At 36.7% G+C, this 25,711-nt stretch overlaps 1 protein-coding gene across 2 annotated transcripts in view; it reads left to right on the top strand.

Moving 5' to 3' along the window:
• Nucleotides 1-18,464, top strand: part of psmb2 (proteasome 20S subunit beta 2) — a 30,868-nt gene extending 12,404 nt beyond the window's left edge. The window contains 6 exon segments of one of the 2 annotated variants that reach the window (NM_001002609.1): nucleotides 44-204; nucleotides 3,196-3,318; nucleotides 4,561-4,631; nucleotides 15,372-15,534; nucleotides 16,625-16,674; nucleotides 18,293-18,464. In NM_001002609.1, the coding sequence (NP_001002609.1) occupies nucleotides 114-204; nucleotides 3,196-3,318; nucleotides 4,561-4,631; nucleotides 15,372-15,534; nucleotides 16,625-16,674; nucleotides 18,293-18,394 (600 nt within the window). In that variant the 5' untranslated portion in view covers nucleotides 44-113 and the 3' untranslated portion in view covers nucleotides 18,395-18,464. 2 annotated transcript variants of the gene reach the window in all.
• Nucleotides 18,465-25,711: the final 7,247 nt, after the last annotated feature.

The raw sequence follows: 25,711 nt of genomic DNA, 5'->3' as shown, positions 1-25,711 counted from the left end.
GCGCGCCGCCGCTCTTCCATTCTGCTTTTGCTGTGTAATATCTGACAGAGCTGCACTGCTAGTCCACTGAGTGAATAGAGTTTGTTAAATCCACTTTAAACTCAGTCCGCAGTATGGAGTATTTGATCGGGATTCAGGGACCAGACTTTGTGCTGGTGGCGGCTGATAACGTCGCGGCGAGCAGTATAATCCAGATGAAGCACGGTGAGTTAGCATATTAGCATCAAGCTAACCGCTCAGACAGCAGCAGAATAACGCAACGCATGTTTACCAAAACTAATGTTGTACACTGCTCTAAATACACACATTTCACTCTTTTAATGCTTCTCTGTATTTGCTTGTCAGTGTTCTCCTCTCTTCTATGGAGTTTACAGCAGTTTCAGGCTAGGTTGCTAATGTCCGCTAAAGCAGTTTTTGCGTGGAACTGATTTACATAAATATTCAAATATGAGTTTTTAATGTAAATAAACTTGATTTCGACTGTATTTTAACCCGCATTAGGATCAACTCATCAGGATTGGGGATGTTTAGGTCCTCGACTGTTGAGGATGAGTTTGCGATTCATTTGTGAAAGTGAAAGTAAATCGACATAATCTGCTTATGTGTGTGTGTCATCGCAACATAATTAGAAATGTAAGGTCTATTTATATGCAGCGAGAAGTAACAGATCAATTTGACATGAAATTGAATGAATGCATTGTCTAATCAAATGCTCAACAGAGAGTCAGAGACCAACTTCTGACAGCAACTGCAAATGATGTTAATGAAACTGAAGGCTATTGGCTGATTCTCTCTCTCTCTCTCTCTGATTATCCCCCCTCCCCACACACACACTTTATGTGAATCTTATTTACTTTAATAGCACATCTAGATCCACTTTTGATCAGAGACATTAAAGAACAGACTAGGCATGGGCTGGTGTAAGGTTCTGATGGTATGATAACCTTGCATAAAAATATTATGGTTTCACAGTATTGTGCTAACTTCTTTAAAATAGATTCTTTTTAAATACCTGGGTAAAAACGACAACTTTTTTCCCCTTTAAAAACAATATATTTTATTTTTTGAAAGATTTATTATATTTTGGAGCCGTAAACATGTCAGGCTAAATAAGTCAAAACAATCATTGACTTCTGCTGTCTTCATTTGTTTCAAAAACACAGATTTCATTATATTTTTAAACGGCATCTTTGGATTTTTTTCTGCTGGTGATACTGTCCTAAAAAACAAACAAAAAAAAATTAAGTAAAAATTCGTACACATACCTTAGGAACGCTATTGATGCCAGTTTTATGGCTCATTTAACTAACTGTTACAGCACGGTTTGGGTCAGTACGTGTTTCTACTACCCTTTTGTCGGGCGTGTTGTATGACTAAGTTTCAGTCGACTTCATTCTCGCTTAAGAAAATGTCTACAGTAAAGCTGTACAGGTCGTTTACATATATGAGGAGCACTTCTCACAACACAGATGCTTCATACACATAAATACTTCTGTAAAAATGTTTATTACTAACTTTTCTATGAACATGAGTTAATTATAACTGCAGATCAATGACAGTGCAAAATAGCCTAGTGTAACATCTGTAATTATATTAAATCAATATATAAATGCAACATATATGAACACACACAGCCCCTTACAGTCTTCGATATGTTACCAACTACAGAAGAACTACACACAACAGATATTTAGTCCTTACTACCATGGCAGGGCGCCACGACAAAATTCATCCCGCCACAGCTACATTCCAGCTTCTGATTCAAAACATTTTGTTTTTTAATAGCGGGTGATAATCGCACCAAAACATATTAAAGGGTAAGTGAATTATAACAGCGCAAACTTTTCTGTAACCGCAGTAGGTGCTGTGCTTCATTTGTTTAACCCTTTAGGGTGACGTGCCGACTGACTGACAGGTGCGTGAGGCCAGCAAACACGACGTATAGCCGTTTCACTTTACTTCAGGACACATTAATGCTACTCTCTAGGTCTATATAGAGACATTTATAAGCATTCCTAGCAAATCTAATAAATGCTGGAGACATACTCGTTACGTAAACGCACTAAATCGCACTCAGCAGCGTTTGCTTGAGACCGCACAAGATCTGCGTGCTCTTGAAGCGGCTTATATTTGAGGTGGTGTGCAAGAAGCTTTGTGCACGAGCAGAGGAAATCGGCGCACAAGCAGAGATTCACATGCTAGTACATGTAGGTTAATACATAAATGCGATCTCGACATCTAATACTGCGCTCACGACATGTTTCATTGATAACGCCACAGGTATTTGGTAGATCTGTGTACAAAAAGGCCTGGAAAACATCCTAGAGGAAACACTGAAATTAATGAAAGGTTGATTATTAATGATTATTTAATACGTAGCTTTCATATTTGTGAGTTATAATCACATAGGTTGCTACTCGCTATGTTTATGTATGTACGTATTTATTTATTTATTGTTCAGTAATATTAAATTTCAAAGAATTTCTGCATTTTTATGTTCATTTTCCTTTGGCTGAGTCTCTTTATTCATCAGTGGTTGCCACAGCGGGATGAACCGACAATTATTCCAGCATATTTTACACAGCGGATGCCCTTTTCGCTGCAACCTAGTACACCCACACACACATTCACACACACTGCGGCCAGTTTAGTTGATCAGTTCCCCTATAGCGCATGTGTTTGGACTGAGGTAAACCGGAGTACCCGGAGGAAACCCACACCAACACGGGGAGAACATGCAAACTCCACACAGAAACACCAACTGACCAAATCAGAGCTCGAATCAACGACCTTCTTGATGTGAGGCCACAGTGCCGACCACTGAGCCACTGTGCCGCCCCATTTTTAAGTTATAGCATTCAATGTTTACTTTTTTAGTAGTCAGTGAGAGGTTGTTAATAATATGCAAGCTGGATTGAAACATCAATATTGAGACGTAAACAGTGTTATGTTTGTTAAATTAATTTGAGTCCGACACCAAACAAATCCAAAACACAAAAGTTCTATGCATGAGGATGTTGCGCAGGATGTTCCCTCATTTATTATTGAATTTCCGCAGGTGTTTCATAAGTGTTTAGCCAATCACAAATAAAAAAGAAGACAGAAAACGAGAGGAATTTCCTATTAAAGTCGAGATGTGATATATTTTGAGTAAAATGCAATATATTTGTCACACACGGTTTGTGTTTGTACCAGATTATGACAAGATGTTCAAGCTGAGTGAGAAGATCCTGCTGCTGTGTGTGGGTGAAGCCGGAGACACCGTACAGTTTGCAGAATACATCCAGAAGAACGTCCAGCTTTACAAAATGAGGAACGGTAAGCAGTAATCACACGAGCAGCCTTTAAACATGAGGTTTTACATTTGAGTGTGTTTGGTTTTGCTGCATCTTCAAGCTCGGCAACCAATGAAACGGCTGTATTTGCATATGGGAGATGCAGTGGTATGCTGGGAAATGTGTGAACAGGCGTTATGTTTATTTATGAAGTGTATGGGAAGCTAAACTGGTGTGTGTGTGTGTGTGTGTGTGTGTGTGTGTGTGTGTGTGTGTGTGTGTGTGTGTGTCTGCGACACAATCAGGTGTTTCATCGCCTTTTCAGCTTTTGCATGGTTTGCAAACATTATTAAATTGCATATATTTTGTTTAAAGACATTCGGTCTGTAGTATAAGGGGTGTTTAAAATGTAATCGATTGTTCATTTCAGTCTTAAGTTTGGATGAATGTTTGTACATTTCCTTTTGTTTTTACTCTGTTTAATTAAACATTCCACAAACAATGAATAATTACACAACACTGATGCAAAATAGCAAGTCAAATACGACTGTAATAATTAAAAAATAAGAAATTAATTCCTAAAATAAATATAAATTATATTAATAATAAGAAATGCATGCTAAATAATATAGATAAAATAAATAATAATAATAAAGGAATAACAAATTAGCAAAAAATAAATATATTTTCGTTATGATAAGTAAGCATTGTAAGAAATAAATAAGACATGCACACAAATAAATATTGACAATGATAATAAATAAAGAAATTAGAAGTTAATAAATAATAAGTTGTACGTTATAATAAGAAATAAGAAATGCACACAAATTAATATAAACGGAGAAAATAATAACAAAAATAATAAAGGAATAATAAATGTATACAAAATTAATATACATAATTTAAAGAATACAAATCGTAATACTAAACAAATTAGAAATACAAAATAAATTAGTTCAAAAAATTATATAAGATAATAATAAATAAATGAATTGTATACAAGGAAAAAGAACAAAGAAATGTATACAATATTAATATCAATAAATATATTTATATAAAGCCCCAGACAATATTTATATTTTAAAAAATCAAGCGTTTATGTCTTATCCTCATCAATGTTAATAATGTTTAATAATAATAATTAATGTGATACAAATAAGTGGAAAGTCTGATTATAAACATGATTATTATGTGAAGAAATGATAAGTGTGTAGTTGGCTGTTGTGTGTAGATGCACTGAAGACAGTCTTGTGTTGTGATGCTGTTCTCTCTGCTCCTCCATCAGGATATGAGCTCAGTCCTGCAGCCGCTGCAAACTTCACCAGGAAAAACCTGGCAGATTATCTGCGCAGTCGGGTGAGTGCAGGAGTCTGTCCTCTCAAAGCCTTCTCTTCTTTCTCTTTCTTTCCTTTGTCATTTTGTTGCTCTCCCTCCTCTTTTCCTTTTCTCTTTTTAATTTAGTTTATTTTTCTTTATTCTTTTTGTTCGTTTTTTTAATTCTTTCCTTTCTCTTTCTTTTTTTTCATTTTTCTTTCTTTCTTCCTTCTGTCTTTTTCTTTTTCATTGCTTGTCCTCTTTTTTTGATTCTTTTTTTTATTTTTTCCATTTTTCTTTCTTAACCTCTTTTAGTCTCTTTCTTTTGTTTTCTTTCCTTTTTAATTTTCTTTATATTCTTTTTTTAGATTTTTTTCTTTTATAATTTTTTGTTTTTGTTTTTTATTCTTTTTTGTTTTGTTTTTGTTTTTTTGTGTTGTTTTTTTCTTTTCTTTATAATTTTTGTAACGTTTTTATTTAGATTTTCTGTTTTCATCTATTTTTTCTTTTTTATTATTTTTTTATTTTTATTTATTTATTTTTTTTTTTCTGTCCTTTTTGTCATTTCTTTCTTTCTGTTTTTCTTCTTCTTTTTTCTTTTTTTCTTTCTTTTGTTTTATTTTATTATTTCTTTTTGTTGTTTATTTCTTATTTCTGTCCTTTGTCATTTTCTTTCTTTCTTTCTTTCTTTCTTTCTTTCTTGATTTTATTTCTCCTGTCCTTTTTGTCATTTCTTTCTTTCTTTGTTTTTTTTCTCCTCCTTTTTTCTTTCTTTTGTTTTTCTTCTTTTTGTTCTTTACTTTTGTTTTATTTTATTATTTCTATTTCTTTCTTTTGTTGTTTATTTCTTATTTCTGCCTTTTGTCATTTCTTCTTTCTGTCGTTTCTTTCTTTTTGTCGTTTCTGTCTTTCTTTGTTTGATTTTTTCTTTCTTGATTTTATTTTTTCTTTCCTTTGTCGTTTCTTTCTTTTTCTTTCTTTCTTTCTTTCTTTCTTTCTTTCTTTCTTTCCTTTGTCGTTTCTTTCCTTTGTCGTTTCTTTCTTTCTTTCTTTCTTTCTTTCTTTCTTTCCTTTGTCGTTTCTTTCTTTCTTTCCTTTGTCGTTTCTTTCTTTTTCTTTCTTACTTTCTTTCTTTCTTTTTTGTCGTTTCTGACTTTTCTTCTTTCTTTCTTTCTTTCTTTCTTTCTTTCTTTCCTTCTTTCTTTCTTCGTCGTTTCTTTCCTTCTTTCTGTCATTTCTTTCTTTCTGTCTGTTCTTTCTTTCTGTCTGTTCTTTCTTTCTGTCTGTTCTTTCTTTCTGTCGTTTCTTTCTTTCTGTCGTTTCTTTCCTCCTTTCTGTCGTTTCTGTCGTTTCTTTCCTTCTTTCTGTCGTTTCTTTCCTTCTTTCTGTCGTTTCGTTCTTTCTTTCTTTCTTTCTTTCTTTCTTTCTGTCGTTTCTTTCCTTCTGTCTGTTCTTTCTTTCTTTCTTTCTTTCTGTCATTTCTTTCTTTCTTTCTGTCGTTTCTTTCTTTCTTTCTGTCGTTTCTTTCTTTCTTTCTGTCGTTTCTTTCTTTCGTTTCTTTTTTTCTTTCTTTTTTGTCGTTTCTTTCATTGTTTGATTTTTTTTATTTTTTTTATTTCTTCTTTCCTTTGTTGTTTCTTTCTGTCGTTTCCTTTCTTTCTTTCTTTCTTTCTTTCTTTCTTTCTTTCTTTCTTTCTTTTCCTTTTCTACACAGGAAGGAGGATTGCTATAATCCTAATTATCATCATCATCATCATTATATAATACACTGATTTGATTTGTGGCTCATTAAAAATGCATGCCTGCCACTAACATTTAGAAAGAAAGTCAAGAGAACACAAGCATCACTGCTTTCACCTTTTCTTTTAAAACAAAAATCGTCATGTTTTCCTGCAGACAACAGCGCGAGGCGTCCCACAGAGTAAATGCAAATGCAACCGGTGTAAAATGTGCACAGAAACAGATGCCAGTGTGTTTACAGTGTGTAGAGGTGATATCGAGGTCTCAGAGGTCGTTCACACCTGCGTCTCTTCTGTAATGTGATCCTGCGCATAAGAAACATTTTCAAAATGTGTGTGTGTGTCTGTGTGTGTGTGTGTTAAACTGAGGGCATCATAGAGTGCACCCATCTGTGTTAAAGTGGGCTCGCCGCCATCCTGGCTCTTTTGTCTGGTAGTGTGTGTGTTAATTCGTTAGGAAGAGTGTAACTGCCTCCTGTCACAATAGCAGAGTGGAGAAAATGATTACAAAAAACAATTAGAGCAAACCGAAGGGAGGGTTTGGGTGAAGGAGAACATCTCTGGGGGCTTGGGTCATAAATCTGCGCTTTCTCTAAACACTGCGCTCTCACCAACCTCAAAAAATGTTTGATTAATAGATTGTGTTCACATTAAGACTGGATGATACCATTGAAAATACTAGCATTTTATTTTAAACTATTTATTTTAATTTATTTATATTTTTTCATTATTTACTTTTTAAAAAAAATGATATAATACCCCAGAACTATTCGATGTCTGCAAAATTTCTAGTCCCTTATTTTAAATGACCTGTTTGCCTTTTCTTTTAATAATTTATTTTATTAAAAACATTTTAAATAAAAATATAAAAAATAAAATCTTAAATATTACACCAGAACTACACAATATCTGTGAATTTACTAGAAATTTAATTTAAATTATTTAAACATTTTTTTGGTTATTTATTTTTGTATAAAACGTTTTAAATAATGCACTCTGACTAAATAATATCTGTGAAATTAATAGCATAATTACTAGCATTATTTTAAATAGTAATTTTTTAAAATATTTTTATAATTTATTTATTAAAAGATATTTTAAATAAAAAAATATTTAAAAATAACTAGCATATTTATTTTAAAGGATTTTAAATAATGAATATATCAAAAATATACAAATTTTAGAATTTTTTTTATTTTAAATACACTATAGGAGTGCAAAAAATGCATAATTACTTGCAATTTATTTTAAATAGTTTGTTTATTTTTTATAAAAAAAATAACATATATATATATATATATATATATGTGTGTGTGTGTGTGTGTGTGTGCATATTTTTTTATTTATTTAATTTTTATTTATTTAATTTTTATTAAAAAAAAACTTATATTACACTATGACTACATAGTATCTGTGAAAATACTTGCAGTTTTATATATATGAATATATATTTTTATTTCATTGAAAAACTCATGTAAATATACAGCTTGACATAAATGCACAACAAAATTTGCCATAATTTATAATAATATAATATAATATTATATATATATATATATATATATATATATATATATATATAATATAATATTATATTATATAATATATTATAATAATATAATAATGCCATAATTATAGCCATTATAATTGTGATGAATTTTATAACGGCGTCATTAATATATTTTTTCTACTTCAACTGCAGTATCACAAGCTAAATTAATCATTAAAATCTCATTAAATTCTAATGACTCTCGTAAAAATTATTGACAGAGTAATGAATAAGTTTTAATGAAACATTTTTATTACTACTAATAATAATACCATTTCTGCACACTCAAATCGCTTAACACACTGGGGGGATCTCCTCATCCAGCCATATTGCGCCAGACCGCAAACCACACACCAGCTGATTGGTGGAGAGGAGACAGAGGGATGAAGCCAATTATGATTTGGGGAAGGTTAGGAGGCCATGATGGACAGAGGCCAGTTGGCAAATTTGGCCAGGGTGCCGGGGTGAAACCCCTATTCTTTTTTTTTTTTTTTCTTCTTCTAAGGAAATCCAGGAATTTTCAATTATATTATTTTTAATATTTTAATAATATTATTTTTAAATTTTAATTTTCGGTTTAACGTCTCATCCAAAAGGCGGAGTCTCCTACACTATACTGGGGCATTAGGACCCACACAGACCACAGGTTATGCTCCCCCTGCTGGCCTCACTAACACCACTTCTGGCAGCAACCCAGCTTTCCCATGTGGTCTCCCATCCAGGTTCTGACCAGGCGCTGCCCTGCTGAGCTTCAGTGGGCGACCATTTGAGAGTTGCAGAGAGCTAGCTGCCGGCTAAAATACAGTTTGATCTACCGGAAACGTGATCAAAAAATATTCATGACACAATTATGTTTATGACAGATTTATGACAAGTTTTGTTGTCATCAGCAATGCCATCTTTGCATTTAAGATAACAAAACTGAGCGATTGCCACCTAATAACAGTTGTCATAAGCATGCATAAAGCGTCATTCACATCCATGACCTGTCAAGTCACCATCATAAAGGTTTAATGACAGTCTTATGAACACCCTTTCAACTGAAGTATTACCAATATTCCTTTATAAATGTGCAGTCATTCATTTTTCTTCCACTTAGTCTCAGATTTATCACAGTGGACTGAACCGCCAACTATTCTCGCATATATTTTATGCAGCGGATGCCCTTTCAGTTGTAACCCAGCATTGGGGAAACACCCATACACTCATTTACACACACACTTATACACTACGGCCAGTTTAGTTGATCAGTTCCCCTATAGCGCATGTGTTTGGGCTGTGGGGGAGCACCCAGAGGAAACCCAAGTGAACGCAGGGAGAACATGCAAACTCCACACAGAAACACCAACTGACCCAGCCGGGACTCAAACCAGAGGCCTTCTTGCTTTGAGGTGACTGAAGCACCGTGCCGCCACTATAAATGTTTAAAATTCAGATTTGAGAAGCGGATGACTGCTAAACATCATCACTGTCTTGCGGAAATAAAAAGCAAGACTCTCCTCTGCTAATATAATGATTATCTACTATACATGCTGGCCGTGGTGTCGTAGGATGTGCCGTGGGCTACACTCTAGTCTGATGGCTCCACACTGAAGTGTAAATCTGCTGTAATATTGACGCTTGCGTTCTGCTCTAAACCTCCGTGTGTAGCAGTGTTTAAGGGAAATGTTTTCTCTTTCCTCAATTCTCCTTAAATGAGGATTATGGGTAGTCGTAAAACCTTGCGTATTATTATTGAAGCCATTTAATTTGTGCTGGAGCCCTTGGGGATGTTGAAGTGAGCGAGATGTCATGCACGGGTTTCTAAAAAAACAACTGGGCCTTTGGGGCTCGCCTGCAGCGGGTGGGAGTCCAGCATACTCTACTGTACTGCGCTTTACAGACAGACAAACACTGTTACTGTGGTGCTTGTAGACATGCTGATGATCAGGCTTTCAGTATATTGTGATGATGAACATGTGCTATCAAGGGCACTTCAGAATACTGTGAACACTTGCTTATATAGAGTATTCAGATTGCTCCTGTCAGCGGGTCTTCATCACAGCACGAATGCTTCAAGACTTGTTTATTTTTAAACATCAACTTTTCCTTTTCTGGGCTTTCCTTTTCTCAATTGTTTTCTTTTCTACTTATTTTTTCTGTTCTCTTTTTCTTTTCCTTTTCTTTCTCTTTTTTTGTGTTTTCCTTTTTCTTTTTCTTGTCTCTTTCCCCTTTGCTGCTTCGTTTTTTCTTTTTCTGTTTCTTTTCTCTTTTTCTTTTCTTTTTTTTCTTTTTCTATTTCTTTTCTTCATTTTCTTCCTTTTCTTTCTTGGCTTTTTTACTTTTTTATCTTTTCTTTTTATTTTCTTCCTTTTCTTTCATCTTTTTCTTTTTTCTGTCTTTTTCCCCTTTTCCTCATTTTCTTTCTCTTTTCTATCTTTTTCTTTTTTACTTTTTTCTTTTCTTTTCTTTTTCCTTTTCTTTTTCTTTTCCTCATTTTTGTCTTTCTTTTTGTTCATTTTTCTTTTCTTCCTCCTTTTTTCTTTTTTCCTTTTTTCTTCCTTTTCCTTTTTTACTTTATCGCTTTTTGTTTTCTTTTCTTCCTCCTTTTTCTTTTTTTTCTCTTTTTTTCTTTTCTTTTCTTCCTCTTTTTTTACTTTTTCTTTTTCTTTTTTTCTTCCTTTTTTCCTTTTCTTTTCTCCTTTTCTTTATCTTTTTTACTTTTTTTATTTTATTTTTCTGTTCTTTTTCCTTTTCATTTTTCTTTTTCCTTTTTTCTCTTCTCTTTTTTGCTTTTCCTCCCCTTTTCTTCCTTTTCTTTTTTCTTTTCCTTTTTTCCCTTTCTTTTTTTTCTTTTCTTTTTTACTTTTTTGCTGATCTTTTTTTCTTTTTTTCTTTTTTCTTCCCTTTTCTTTTTCTCCCTTTCTTTCTTTTCTTTCTTTTTTTCTTGATTTTTCTTCCTTTTCATTTTCTCCCTTTCTTTTCTTTTTTCTTTTTTTACTTATCTTTTTCTTTTCCTTTTCTTTCTCCTTTTCTTTTACTCATTTTCTTTCTTTTCTTTTTCTTATTTTCCTTTTCTTTTTTTCTTTTTATTTTCTTTTTTCTTTTGTTTCTCTTCTCTGCTTTTCCTCTTAACATTTTCGTTTTCACATGGTTATCTGCCTTCAACATGCAGATATTGATTGGAAATGCTCAGACTATTTGTAGGACTCTGGTGTGGCTTATTCTCACTGTTGATTTTAATGCATTAACCAACGATATTAAACATTTGTTTACTCTGACCAGGAATATACAATAAATCAATGCAGTAAAAGTGTTTTATTATTTATTATACTGCTTAATAAGAAGGAAATATCATAATTATATGTAACAAAAGCTTCAGCAATTAATCTTCAGCAACAAGAAAATCTGATTCCTGGATGCTTTTATGTGTTGTGCTTTTTATTTTAAGCATGCATTTCATCTCACGTCCCCTGAAGCTCCACACAGAGCGGTCCAGCAACAGTTTGCCATCACTGGCACACATGAAACATTATTGGCCGCTTATTCTCTCCCAGCACACTGGCACAAATAATTACTGGTGCCATATTGCGAGGCATTCCCCTGTTCCGCTACAGATGAACAATTAATACAGCAGATTGGGCAGAGATGCCAAAGAGGAGCACATGTCCTCCAGGCGAAGCGAACAGAAGATGAAAGCGGGATGAATGAATGCATGATATGCTGCAGCTTGTCCTTCTTCCTCTTTTTTTCTGTGCATTGCTTTTGTTTAGTGTCCCTCAGAATCACACTGAACGCTGCATAAACCCTGGTGGTGGAGAATGCAGGAGACAGGTGTTGAGTTTGAACAGATGCTCGGGGGATTTTTGTTGAAACGCAGATCTTGTCTTTCAACAAGCCCCTGTTCGTCGAAACCCTCCCTGTTGGGAGTGAAGCATATTGCACAGGTGAACATCTCTAGGGGGTGTTTACTTACCCAAACGTGCCCCAGAGACCCGTAGGGGCGGCCTGTGTCAAGTTAAACCCTCTCAGGTGATCTGCTGGAGTCTCATCCACTCTCAGATGATCTGGACCAGAGTTGCCAGCTTTTTATAGCAAAATAGCCCAAAGGCCAATCAAAAATCAAAAATTAGCCCAATCCCTAAACCTAAAATATGCCATTCCCATAATCAAAAATAAATATTTTACATTAAGGCTGCACAATATATTGTTTCAGAATCAATATTACAATATGCACATCTGCAATAATCTTACCTGCTGTAAATATATATATATATATATATATATATATATATATATATATATATATATATGTATGTATATATATATATATATATATATATATATATATATATATATATATATATATATATATATATATATATATATGTATATGTATATATATATATATGTATATGTATATATATATATATGTATATGTATATATATATATATATATATATATATATATATGTATATATATATATATATATATGTATATATATATATATGTATATATATATATATATATATATATATATATATATATATATGTATATATATATATATATATATATATATATATATATATATATATATATATTTATGTATATGTGTATATGTGTATATATATATATATATGTAAATGTGTATATATATGTATATAAATCAGACCCTAGGTGCCTAACATATAATATTAATACAAGAGTTTTAAGAAAGAACTTACAATAAATGCAATTATACATAAAATGTAAACTAAATATGTATATACATAAAATATAGTCTAGAGAATAAAAAAAATAATAAGAATTTTTAAACAATCCAATACAATGACAATAAGGTAATAGTAGTAAAAGTAGTACTATTAATAGTAATAATGTTGTTGTCAGTTTGGGAAATTGATGCAATACCATTCAAAAGTACCGTTAAAATGTTTTTACTTCTATTCATCATGATTAAATGTTCAACAGTGAAATGAAATGTATTTCAGTTCACTTCAAGTTTGTTTTTATATCACTTTTTACGAGAATTATACCAAAGCAGCTTTGCTAAAGGTGCACGTTATTACATTCATTCATTCATTTTCTTGTCGGCTTAGTCCCTTTATTAATCCGGGGTCGCCACAGCGGAATGAACCGCCAACTTATCCAGCACGTTTTTATGAAGCGGATGCCCTTCCTGCCGCAACCCATCTCTGGGAAACATCCACACACACATTCACACACACACTCATACACTACAGACAATTTAGCCTACCCAATTCACCTGTACCCACGCGAAGGCAGGGAGAACATGCAAACTCCACACAGAAACGCCAACTGAGCTGAAGCTCGAACCAGAGACCTTCTTGCTGTGAGGCGACAGCACTACCTACTGCGCCACTGCTTCACCTCTGTCATTACATTACAATCAAAATCAGAATCAAGTTAGTTTATAATTTCAGTTTGTAAAATGTTTGCTGTGTTTACATGATTGCTATATACTGTGTAACCTGTTGAGATATGCAAACTGGAAAAACAAGCCAATATATTGTGTAAAAAAAAAAAGATGGGCTGATTTTCATCCCGTTAAGATGCAGGGTGGATAAAATTTGGTAGCCCTACTGGAAAACACAATGGAGCCTTTTTCACATTGTCATGTTTCTCCGCAGCAGAAGTTGTCATAGTTGTTAAACTAAGAGCACACAGCGAATGGGAGAGTACAACAAATCATTATTTTACAATCCTATTTGCAGAAATAATGACTGAAAGACTCCAGGACGGTGTTATCAAGACTTTCAGAAAGAGGAAAACAATAGTGTGAGACTGATAACGGCAGACAGAGGAGAGAGTCATGTCAGATTTACTGTCCTGCTCCCATACACACTGCATTACACACACCTCACACACGCGGGAATTTGTTTTTGTAATTTGATACAAAGATGAAATAATACATATACATACATTTAAAAAAACTTTTAAGGATTGAAGATGCTGATGACCGATAAACGCATCACAACACTCTTATGAAAAGTCTCCATTGCCCCTGGGTGTTGGTCTATCAGCTGTGCGAGCGCTGCAGACAGAAGTCCCGCTGTTAGACTGAAGTTTTTGGTGGTGTTTGCAGGACGAGGACTGAGAGAAGTTTTAATGAGCGCTGGCAGAGCTCCAGGTGTAGGTGCTGTCGGCAGCAGGGGTGCGTCTTCCTGCAGATGTCACACTGCTGGTGACACCGAGACCCCCTCCAGACCGCGACACACTCCTGTTTCTCAGCTCGTTCACACCCATCCCTCCCTCCCGCCACCCCTCCGCTCCCGCTGATCCCTGTTTGCTGGCTCTTGGGTTTTCACTTTGGCTCCGTCTACACTAATCCACATAGAGTTACAGTCAGAATCATTCGCCCTCCTGTGAATGTGTTTTTTTCTTATCAAATATTTCCCAAATGATGTTGAACAGATTCAGGATTTTCTCACAGTATTTCCTTTAATATTTGTTCTTCTGGAGAAAGTCTTACTTGTTTTATTTCAGCTAGAATAAAAGCAGTTTTTAATCATTTTAAATCCGTTATAAAGTCAATATTATCAGCCCCCTTAAGCCATTTTTGTTTTGGATTGTGTTTCTCAACCACGCTCCTGAAGGCTCACCAACACTGCGTGTTTTGGATGTCTCCTTTGTCCGTTACACCCAATACAGGTCTCTCAGTCTGTGCTAATGAGCTGATGATCTGAATCAGGTGTGATTAGTTAAGGAGACATGGAAAATCTGCAGAGCTGGTGATCCACCTGGAGTATGGTTGAGAAACACTGCTCTACAGAACAAACCACTGTTTTACAATGATTTGCCTATTCATTCATTCATTTTCTTGTCGGCTTAGTCCCTTTATTAATCCGGGGTCGCCACAGCGGAATGAACCGCCTACTTATCCAGCAAGTTTTTTTACGCAGCGGATTCCCTTCCAGCCGCAACCCATCTCTGGGAAACATTCACACACACACACACACACACACTCATACACTACAGACAATTTAGCCTACCCAATTCACCTGTACCACATGTGTTTGGACTGTAGGGGAAACCGGAGCACCCTCAGGAAACCCATGTGAACGCAGGGAGAACATGCAAACTCCACACAGGAACGCCAAGTAAGCCGAGGATCGAACCAGCGACCTTCTTGCTCTGAGGCGACAGCACTACCTACTGCGCCACTGCTTTGCCATGATTTGCGTAATTACCCTATTTTAACTTAGTTAAGCCTTTAAAGGCTGATATGACTAGAGGAACTATAAATACATTCTGGCGTAATAATCAAGGAACTTTCCTGCCATATCACTTCTAAAGCAGCGCAATGATATCACACACTCTAACTGGCAGTGCTGGGACTATTTTCAGGCACTGCGTAACATTATTGCGCCTGTTGGCATGTAATTCTGTATCTTGAATGCATCATAAAGCACTGTCTGCTAAATATACCTGCATGCAGCTTCATCTTTGGAGGTTATACTGTAGTGATTTTAACATGACTGTTTGTTCCTGTCAGACTCCATATCATGTGAATCTGCTGCTGGCGGGGTACGATGAGACCGATGGACCCGGCCTTTACTACATGGATTACCTGTCAGCTCTCGCCAAAGCCCCGTTCGCCGCTCACGGATACGGAGCTTTCCTCACACTCTCCATCCTGGACCGATACTACAGACCAGGTCCATACACACTTTCACTTATAATCCAACATGTAATGTCTAAAGGGGATGTTCGCTTCATTTTAATGACTGCAGAAGAGTTTGTTTTATGAAGCTCAAGGAGATATTCAGCATCAGCAGTAAATAATTGAGAGTTTTGATCATGCCCTGACGTTAAAAATTGTATCTGAATCATGCATTCATTTATTTGTGTTTTTAAATGTTATATATTTATTAATTAATTCATGCATGCTGTATCTCATGTTGATTTGTTTTATTTATTATAACGTATTGGTTTTTGTAAACATTTAAACACAATGACTTACAAATTTGGTCCAGCGAACATACACACAACAATTAAGATACAATATACAAACAATGCACACACTACCTGGCAAAAGTGTTGTGGCGTATCCAGGTTTTAGGATCAGCAGATAATCCCTTGACTTCTAGTTGCTGATTTGGTGTCAGAAGTGTCTCTATGAAAGGTGAAGGCCTCTAGATTTTGCTGATTTGAGCTCAATAAATCTGATCATGTCTTGATGTTGACTGATTTGATGAGGACAGTGCGGTCTGACTCTGCTCAGACTAAAGTGTCATCACTGAACAGAAATAATGTCCAGTATAGAATATAAAGTCCTGCTGCAGTGGAGACAGAATGAATATTGTGTCTGACTCCATCATGAGCTTGGAGGACTGCATCCATACATCTCTGACATGACTCACATCACTGATTAATAAAGTCATCTGGAATGAAGAAGAAAGCGTTCAGCAGGACTCCCAGAGCTCATCTTCAACACCTCCATCTTACTCCAGATATGCTCAATAATGTTCATGTCTGGTGACTGGGCTGGCCAATCCTGGAGCATTCTCTGCTTTCAGGAGCTTTGAAGTGGAGGCTGAAGTATGAGCAGGAGCGCTATCCTGCTGGAGAATTGTCCCTCTCCTGTGGTTTGTAATGTAATGGGCAGCACAGATGTCTTGATACCTCAGGCTGTTGATGTTGATCATCACTGAAATGCGTTCTCTGTGAATGAGCCCTAATGCAGGTTTTAATTGATTGAATCTTCTCATTTCATCATTTCATTAACCTTTGTGGTGTTTCTCTCAGATCTGACCCGTGAGGAGGCTGTGGATCTGCTCAAGAAGTGTTTAGAGGAGGTCAGTCTCTCTCTCTCTGTATATCACAGCTGAACATGAAGCACATCATTAGTGTGTAATCCCGATTATGAACGATTAGAGAATTACACTAGTGCAGCTTTTAACAATTAACTAAATAATACAGTAGTATTATTGCAATATTAGGTCACTGTTTCTGTGTGAACGTACAGCTGAACGTGCGCCCTCCTTGCCTTGAAAATGCTTCTTTATTTAAGAATTGAAATTTGAACTAGAAACAAGTCAAAACCTCGAATTTGTATATATTGCAGTGTATATACACTCACCGGCCACTTTATTAGGTACAGCTGTCCAACTGCTCATTAATGCAAATGTCTAATCAGCCAATCACATTTCAGCAGCTCAATGCATTCAGGCATGTAATCATGGTCAAGACGATCTGCTGCAGTTCAAAGTGAGCATCAGAATGGAGAAGAAAGGGGATTTAAGTGACTTTGAACGTGGCATGGTTGTTGCTGCCAGACGGGCTGCTCTGAGTATTTCAGAAACTGCTGATCTACTGGGATTTTCATGCACAACCATCTCTAGGGTTTACAGAGAATGCTCCGACAAAGAGGAAATATTCTGTGGGTGCAAATGCCTTGTTGATGGTCAGAGGAGAATGGCCAGACTGGTTCCAGCTGATAGAAAGGCAACAGTAACTCAAATAAGCACTCGTTACAACCGAGCTCTGCAGAAGAGCATCTCTGAACACACAACACGTCCAACCTTGAGGCGGATGGGCTACAGCAGCAGAAGAGCACACCGGGTGCCGCTCCTGTCAGCTAAGAACAGGAAACTGAGGCTACAATTCACACAGACTCACCAAAACTGGACAATAGAAGATTGGAGAAACGTTGCTGCTCTGATGAGTCTCCATTTCTGCTGACACATTCGGATGCTCGGCTCACAATTTGGCCTCAACAACATGAAAGCATGGATCATCCTGCCTTGTATCAGCGGTTCAGGCTGGTGGTGGTGGTGTAATGGTGTGGGGGAGATTTTCTTTGGGTCCATTAGTACCAATTGAGCATCAACGCCACAGCCTACCTGAGTATTGCTGCTGACCATGTCCATCCCTTTATGAGCACAGTGTCTCCATCTTCTGATGGCTACTTCCAGCAGGATAACGCAGCATGTCATAAAGCTCAATCATCTCAGACTGGTTTCTTGAACATGACGATGAGTTCACTGTACTCAAATGGCCTCCACAGTCACCAGAGCTCAATCCAATAGAGCAGCTTTGGGATGTGGTGGAACGGGAGATTGGCATCATGGATGTGCAGCCGACAAATCTGCAGCAACTGTGTGATGCTATCATGACAATATGGAGCAAAATCTCTGAGGAATATTTCCAGTAGCTTGTTGAGTCTATGAAGGATTAAGGCAAAAGGGGTCCAACATGGTTTTAGTAAGGTGTACCTAATAAAGTGGCCGGTTGAATGTATACATTTTTACTAATTAATAGATCAATGCGTAGATAAACAAATAACTCAATGAATTATGTATCAATAATATATAAAGTAATTATTTCTAAACAAATAAAGCAGTGGGGTGAGCAGGGTTTATTGTCTTGATCATGTTTTCTGATGTTTTAATCATTGATCTTGTCCTCCGACAGCTCAACAAGCGCTTCATTCTGAATCTTCCCTCGTTCACCGTTCGTCTGATCGATAAAGACGGCATTCACGACATGGAGAAGCTTCCTGTGGGCCGCAAATGAGCCGCTGCTGTTTTTCACTCTCTTTTGTACTAAAATAACCCCCTGTGCTCTAATAAAAACACTGACCCCATGTACAGTATTCTTCTGTTTTTATTTTGACTGAATAGTTCTGCAGTGATCCAACCAACAGTAAAAGTGACAAATTTGACCTCTGTCCAACAGGGAAATTCATTAATGTAAATCAGAACAATCAAGAATGCTTGATCATATGCTGTCATGGCTTTGCAATTAAAAAATGTGCTTATAATGGAAGTCAATGGAGAAAAAACAGACACCAACATAGCCAAAGGGGAGTCAATCTGAAGTGCATTTCCGAAAACCATCATTAGCCAACTAAGGTCGCAAGTTCTGTCGTCACAAACATGGTTTGTTGATTTGCCGTTTCCCAAATCCATCGTTCCAACAAACATTCGCAAACTTGTCCGCTTGCAACTACACCTCTGGAGCTGTAGTTAGAAACAGCTCCTGACTGTGTTCTATTCGCAATTATCCCCCCTATGCCCTATTCCTTTAGAACATTTTAACATTTAAACTTGGAATGATTAAAAATAAAGCATTAAGGTCATCTCTCTTAGGTGTAATTTGCTTTCAAACTATTTTTACAGCTCAGTTTTAGCGATCTTCATTTACAATTGTGCTCCCTTCACAGTGCACTTTGAAAACATTGATGTCAATTTGAACACAGCCCCCTGACGAATGCTATAGGTGACCTATTATTTAATAATGGAATTCATGTTGCATCTCCAAACACAAAAACACAGCATACGTTAATGATTTTATTTTATTGCAGGTTATTTATTATCTGTACTGTATATGACCTGCTGGGTAGAACTTTCTGCTGTGGTCAAATTGTCAAATTGTGAAAGTAGACTTTAAAAGAATAAATAAACAATATTCTACTTAATAATAATAATAACAATCATCATCATTCATATTATTAATATTAATATTAAAGTAGGATTTTTTTCACTTCTAATAAATAATAAATATTAAATTTCATTTTTTTAAATAAATAGCCTCATTCTTTATTTATATGATATTAGAATAGTGTGAGCTTTTGTAAGTGATTTTAGGATAATTTTGAATAGACTATGTAATGTACTCAATCATATTAGTAAAGGATACACAGGCTCTATATCTGCCATTTCCATATATTTCAGTTAATATGGAAAGCCAGTGCATGTTTTAACCAAAACTAATATTGGATTTTTTTTTTGAATGCGTGTGCGTGTAAAACAATATAATTTGCACAAATAAATGATGAGCTTCTTCTCTAAAGTAGTTACTCCACTCCATTAGAGCATCATTATGGGCGTTTTACATTGTATAACTAACGTGGTTCAAAGGATGGATCTGCGCAGAGAAACTAGGGCAGCCTGATCTCACGAGGAAACGGACGTGTTTTACGTTTTGTCAGTTTAGTGGCTAATTCGTATGAATTTGTACGATTTTAAAAAGGATGTGTGGCACCTAACCCCAACCGTCATTGGGTGATGAGCAAATCGTACTAAATTGTACAAATTAGATTGTTCGAATTCATATACGAATTAGCCACTAAATCAAAGTTACGAATTGCCGTGAGATTGTGTTGAACTAGGGGTTTTGGGAAACACTCGTCACTAAATCGTTCTTTTCCCAAACGATGCATCGTACTATGATAGTTCAGCCGTGAGCTACATCATTGCTTGGGAAACGCACCCCTGAATGGAACACAAGAGTTAAACAGCTTTACAGGAGATCAGTTTAAAACTTTTTATACAGCTCTGTGTGCTCCCTATTGATTTATATTTTGAGCACTCTGGCATATTGTGTTATGCATCATAAGCAATTGAGTATAACTGCAGTGCTCATAATTTAATAAATATGGTAGTGCATTTTAGGAAGAAAACGATTTCTCGAAATTTCACAACCGATGACTACATCGTCTCTGCAAGTGTACAGTTTACTTTTAATGTATTTATTTTTTGCATTGTATATAATTCAACCTTTAAAGCGAATCAGACGTTTTTAAAGTTGCCAGATTACAATTAGCTAAATTACACTGGGAAAAGACTAATGTTTGGAGACATGTCCTGTGCTCTGCTGGAGCTGAGATTGAACTGTTTGGCCATAATGAGCAGTGTTACATTTGGAGGACAAAGGGGAAAGCGCACAAGCCTAGAAACACCATCCCAACTGTGCAGTATGGGGGCGGCAGCATCATGTTGTGGGGCTGTTTTGCTGAAGGAGGGACTGGTCCACCTCACAGCATAGATGGCATCATGAAGACAGAACATTATGGAGAAATACTGAAGCAACATCTCAAGACATCAGCCAGGACATTAAACTTGGCCACAAATGGCTCTTCCAGGCAGACCATGACCCTAAGTACACTGCCAAATGAGTTCAAATGTGCTTTAAGGACAACAGAGTGAATGTTTTGGAGTGGCCATCACAAAGCCCTGACTCAATCCTATAGAACATGTGTGGGCAGAGTTGAAAAGCTAGTGCGAGCTCAGAGACTGAGTTGCATCAATTCTGTCAGGAGGAATGGGCCAAAATTCCTGCAAACTATTGTGAGAAGCTTGTGGAAGGAGACCCAAAACATCTGACCAAAGTTAGTTTAAAAGCAAAGCTAAACAATACCAAGGAAATGTGTGTAAAAATAACAATTTCTCTAAAAAAAATTCTCTCATTTTGTGATTTAGCAAATGTAAATCATTAAGGTAATCCTAACAGACCTAAAATAATAAAGTGAGTGCTTGTTGTCTGAGTTTGGGCTTTTAGACAAGAAGAGAGTCAAGACTTAAGAGAAACAAATAGAGCAAGATGATGTGAAAGACATTTAAAAGGAGAGAGATTGAGTTAAGAGAGAAATGGAGAGCGATAGATGGTAAAACAAGGAGTTAAAAACGAGACATGGAATTAGAGAGAGTTAAAAATAGAGAGAACTATAAAGATTGATTTAAAGAGAGAGAAGGGTTGAGAGACGCACACTTGTTCTATCTTTGGATGTACACTTGTTTCCTCGCTGATTTGTACACAAGTGTTTTTGCGCGCACACTCTCTCTCCCGCGCAGACAGGTGATTAATAAACATTAAACAATCGCTTCTCTCCCGAACACACCGGAATCTGAGGGGACGAGTAGCATATGTTCGCCCGCGGGCGGAGACCGAGACCCCGCGGAGTGTCGGCGGAGCGGCGCTCACACCCGGGACGGGGGACAGGCGGGAGGGGAGGGGGGTATACCGGAGCCCGCGAGCAGACACCGGAGCCTGGGTGACAGATGGCGAAGAGGAGGCCTGTTTATCCGCGCTGAGTGCAGGGCCTCCGGGGTCACCACTGCTTTATCTCCGCCGCTTCTGCTGCTGCATCCACATCCAGCTCTCTCTCCGGTTAATGTCACCCTGCCTTCAGCAAATGAGGCTGGAACTCTCAAACACCCCCCTTGGGCTTCAATTTGGATCACGCTAATTTTGTAATAACGCCAGATATGAAGCGCACCAACAAGTCCGAATTTGCAAGGCAGTTGGGTAGAAAAGTAGCTGTGTTAATATATCAAAATATATCAGTAAATTAGGTGTTTTCTGTAGTTGGTGATTAATGTTTTATTATTATTTTTTTATCATAAGTAATGATTTAGCACGTCTGCAGATCTTTTTGGCGCGCTTTACCCGTCGCCATTCTCTGATTGGTGGAATTATCACCATGTCAATTTGGCACCAATCAGTGGTCGATATAGACTGAAGATTCTATGGGGCAGTGGCTCGGACCAGACGTGAGTTTCTGCAGATTTCATGTGATTCGAACGTTTTGAAATTAAACTAAAGGGACAGATGTTGTTTTATTTTATTGGTGCTACCAAATATGACATTTTTTAGTAAATTTGGTAAGCAATTTGAGAGAATTTGATGTTTTCATATTCATTCAGAATGCCCGAGCATACTGGCCGAGAGACGTTTCAAAGATGGCCGCCGAGTGAAGTGTGAACAAGGTTAAAGGTCCATGAAACCCGCTCGTTTCAGCAGGGTGTTTTCACACCTCTACTTTGGAAAAAGTCAGAAAAGTGGGCGTGTCCAGCTCTGTTTAGGGGGGAGTGTCGGAGGAAGAAAGGGATGGTGTGGGAGTGTCTAATTGGGCGCGCTGAGTTTTAGAGTCAAAATACACACATACAGGGGAGAAAGTGACTGTGTTTACATGGACATCTGTAGTCGAATTATTTGCCAAATGATTAAATGGTGGACTTTAACTGCAGTTTGGCTCTTTCATTCAGGAAATTCATTCATGTCCCTCACAACAAACGAGATATTTGATTCGAGGAACTGCTCTAAGCGTGTATTTTTCATGCAATGTTTGATACCGCACGGCGAATGAGAGAAAAAAAACCTCCGCATTTCCCGGAAACTTAGATGCACACGGCAGGTAGCGTCAGAAAGCAGCGTGTGCTATTCCGGTCACTAAATGCGCTGAAAATCCTACACGAGGTTAAAGTTTGGTTGTGGTGCTAACATGTTTACACTCGGTGCAATAGTTTGTTCGATACGAACAAACTGAATAAACAAAGAGCACTGGTCGCTCACTTACCAAATCTGTAGAGACAGGACAATCACCAGCAACTAGAGCCGCGTCTGTATGAAGAGAATACTACAAGTGAATCCGGATCTCAGCGTTTGCAGATGAGAACAGCTCTCAGGTAAACAATAATCCTCCTTAGACACGTAAGTTATTGTTGTCGAGTGTCGCGTACACTGTTAATCCACACGTGACTCCAGCTGCGCTTACAGAGAGAAAATGAAAACAAAACTTCACTGCAGCAAACTATAAAAGCAACACTTCACGCTTGTTTTGCCAACACAACGTGGCGTCTCTGTCGTCTAAACACTGTGATGGTAATGAATATTAATGAAGTTGCACAATAGAGCGCTCTGATTGGTTTGAACCAAGCTTTACTCATGCATTAATGCAGCACACTGTAAGACGTAATAAGACACACTCTGGCACAGACGTCCAGTCTGCACGCTGGAATACACGCTATAATCTCATGACCGTGACGCAGATTCAAAAATTGGTTTTAAACCGGAAGTACGAATTTGCTTAAAATAACACAAAACAACCAATTTACACTTTTTAGTGAAATATAGGTGTCCTAATAGTGTTTTTAGCAGTGTGGTACACATATACCACTGTCAACAGCTCAACACATGTGTTCTGGTGTTTCGTGACCCTTTAAACATGTTAACTTTTTGTTTACAAGAAAAAAAGTAGCGCGGTGCGCTGTTTTATATCGCTAGCCAACGACTGACTCAGCTGGATATTTTGCAAGAGTGTTGCTGTTGATATTAATATAACTTTAATATCTTATAATATTGTGATATTCAAGATTTGTGAAGTCATACTGCATGGATAACTCAGAACAGCAACCACAAGTCTCTCCACCATCTTCAAAAGTCTCCCTTGTTGTTTTGACAACACAAACACTGCAAACCCTGTCTGCGTCCGAAACCGCATTCTTCCAAACTATATAGTACGCTAAAATCCATATGCGAGCCGAGTTGTATGTCCGAAATTCATAGAATTCGAAAATCATAGAATTCGTAGAATTCGAAAATCAGCACGCGAGAAATACCCGGATGACTTGCTACTTCCGGCAAGATTTTGGAGTGTGCATCCCATGCACGCTGCGCTATCCCTTTGATGTCCTGTGAGAGAAGTCATGAATGGGAGTGAAGCGACGCAACTGATGCAGGTACTTTTCGTACTTTTCTAACGGCCGAGTAGTACGTTTAAATTCAAATGCAATACCTACTGAGTAGTAGGCGTTTTCGGACGCAGCCCCAGCCTCTGCTTTCATATGATTGGAATACCACATGCGCTATTGGTGAATTGATGAACTAAATGTGTGAATGTGACTGTGTATGGGTGTTTCCCAGTACTGGGTTGCAGCTGGAAGGACATCCGTTGCATAAAACATATGCTGGAATAGTTGGTGGTGCATTCCTCTGTAGAGACCCTTGATAATCAGGAATGAATGAACAGCTTATTACATTGCTTAATGTTGTAAACTGGTATTTTCTTATCATAATAGTTAAACTGAACGAATGATCAAACACAGTGGCTTCTGTGGTTTATGCTGATTTGTTATTCCTCGCTGTTTATTAATAAGTAAATTAATCATAGTAGATCGATTTTTCCAGCCTGATCTCGTAAGAAAATGTGAACAGTTTATGTATTGTCAGAAAATCGGCTAAATCGTACGAATTGATTTCGTAAAAATACAATATTTAAAAGGAGGTGTGTCCTCAAACCCCACCCCTAATTGGCAATTTTGCAAAATTAGTTAATTAATTCATTTTCTTTTTGGCTTAGTCCCTTTATTAATCCGGGGTCGCCACAGCGGAATGAACCGCCAACTTATCCAGCACATTTTTACACAGCGGATGCCCTTGCAGCCACAACCCATCTCTGGGAAAGATTTAGCAAAACGTACAATAATAAAAATAAACAATAAAACAAGATCATACAAATAAAATCGGAATTAGCTACTAAATCAAAAAGTTACGAATCGCCAGCCTGATCTCACAAAGAAACTTAACTATTTAAAGTTTTGTCAGTTTAGTGGTAATTCATGCCAGTTCAGTTATATGAAAATGTACTATTTTTAAAAGTAGGCGTGGCACCCAACCTTACCCCTAAACCCAAAAAATATTGGGGGAGGAGCAAATCATAGTAAATTGTTAGAATGAGATTGTACGAATTAATTCGCCTTTCCACTGCACACGACATTTGGACACGATTGTCAAAATACGCCCCCTTGTGGCAGTCGCACAGAATTTTTTGTGTTGTGCACCGTGTGAGAGAAGCTGATTCTCGTAGCGTCCAAAATAAAGTGCAAAAAGAGATTTTATTCTCCGTGCGTTCACTATGGTTGAACAAATGAATACTAGAAACTGATTTTCGCAAAAAACTTGAAGGAATGTGGAGACGAAAAAAAAATAAAAAAATAAATATTTTTATTGTCAGATAAAATATTTATTTTTTTTATTACTCATTTAAGAATAAAAATTAATTTTTTTAATGTACACTTTTTCTGATTCCAAAAATAATAAACGAAAATAACTCCTATTTATAATCTCGTTCGCACGGATCTGCTTGGCAAACACTGGAATACATCACATCTGGTCGGCCCGTCGCATACGATCTAGTTGCAGGAGTTCAAATATTTTAACGAATTCGCAGCTCAAATCGGATCTGAATTTTTCGCATATAGAGATAAACGAAAATCTACGCAGCTCTCAGACTACTCTGAGAAATGAATGACTTCCAGTCTGTCGCTTGTC

The sequence above is a fragment of the Danio rerio genome, chromosome 19, assembly GCF_049306965.1.
Source record: "Danio rerio strain Tuebingen ecotype United States chromosome 19, GRCz12tu, whole genome shotgun sequence".
NCBI lineage: Eukaryota > Metazoa > Chordata > Actinopteri > Cypriniformes > Danionidae > Danio > Danio rerio.
Note: the sequence above shows the minus strand (reverse complement) of the source record. Positions and strands in the feature narration are given on the sequence as shown.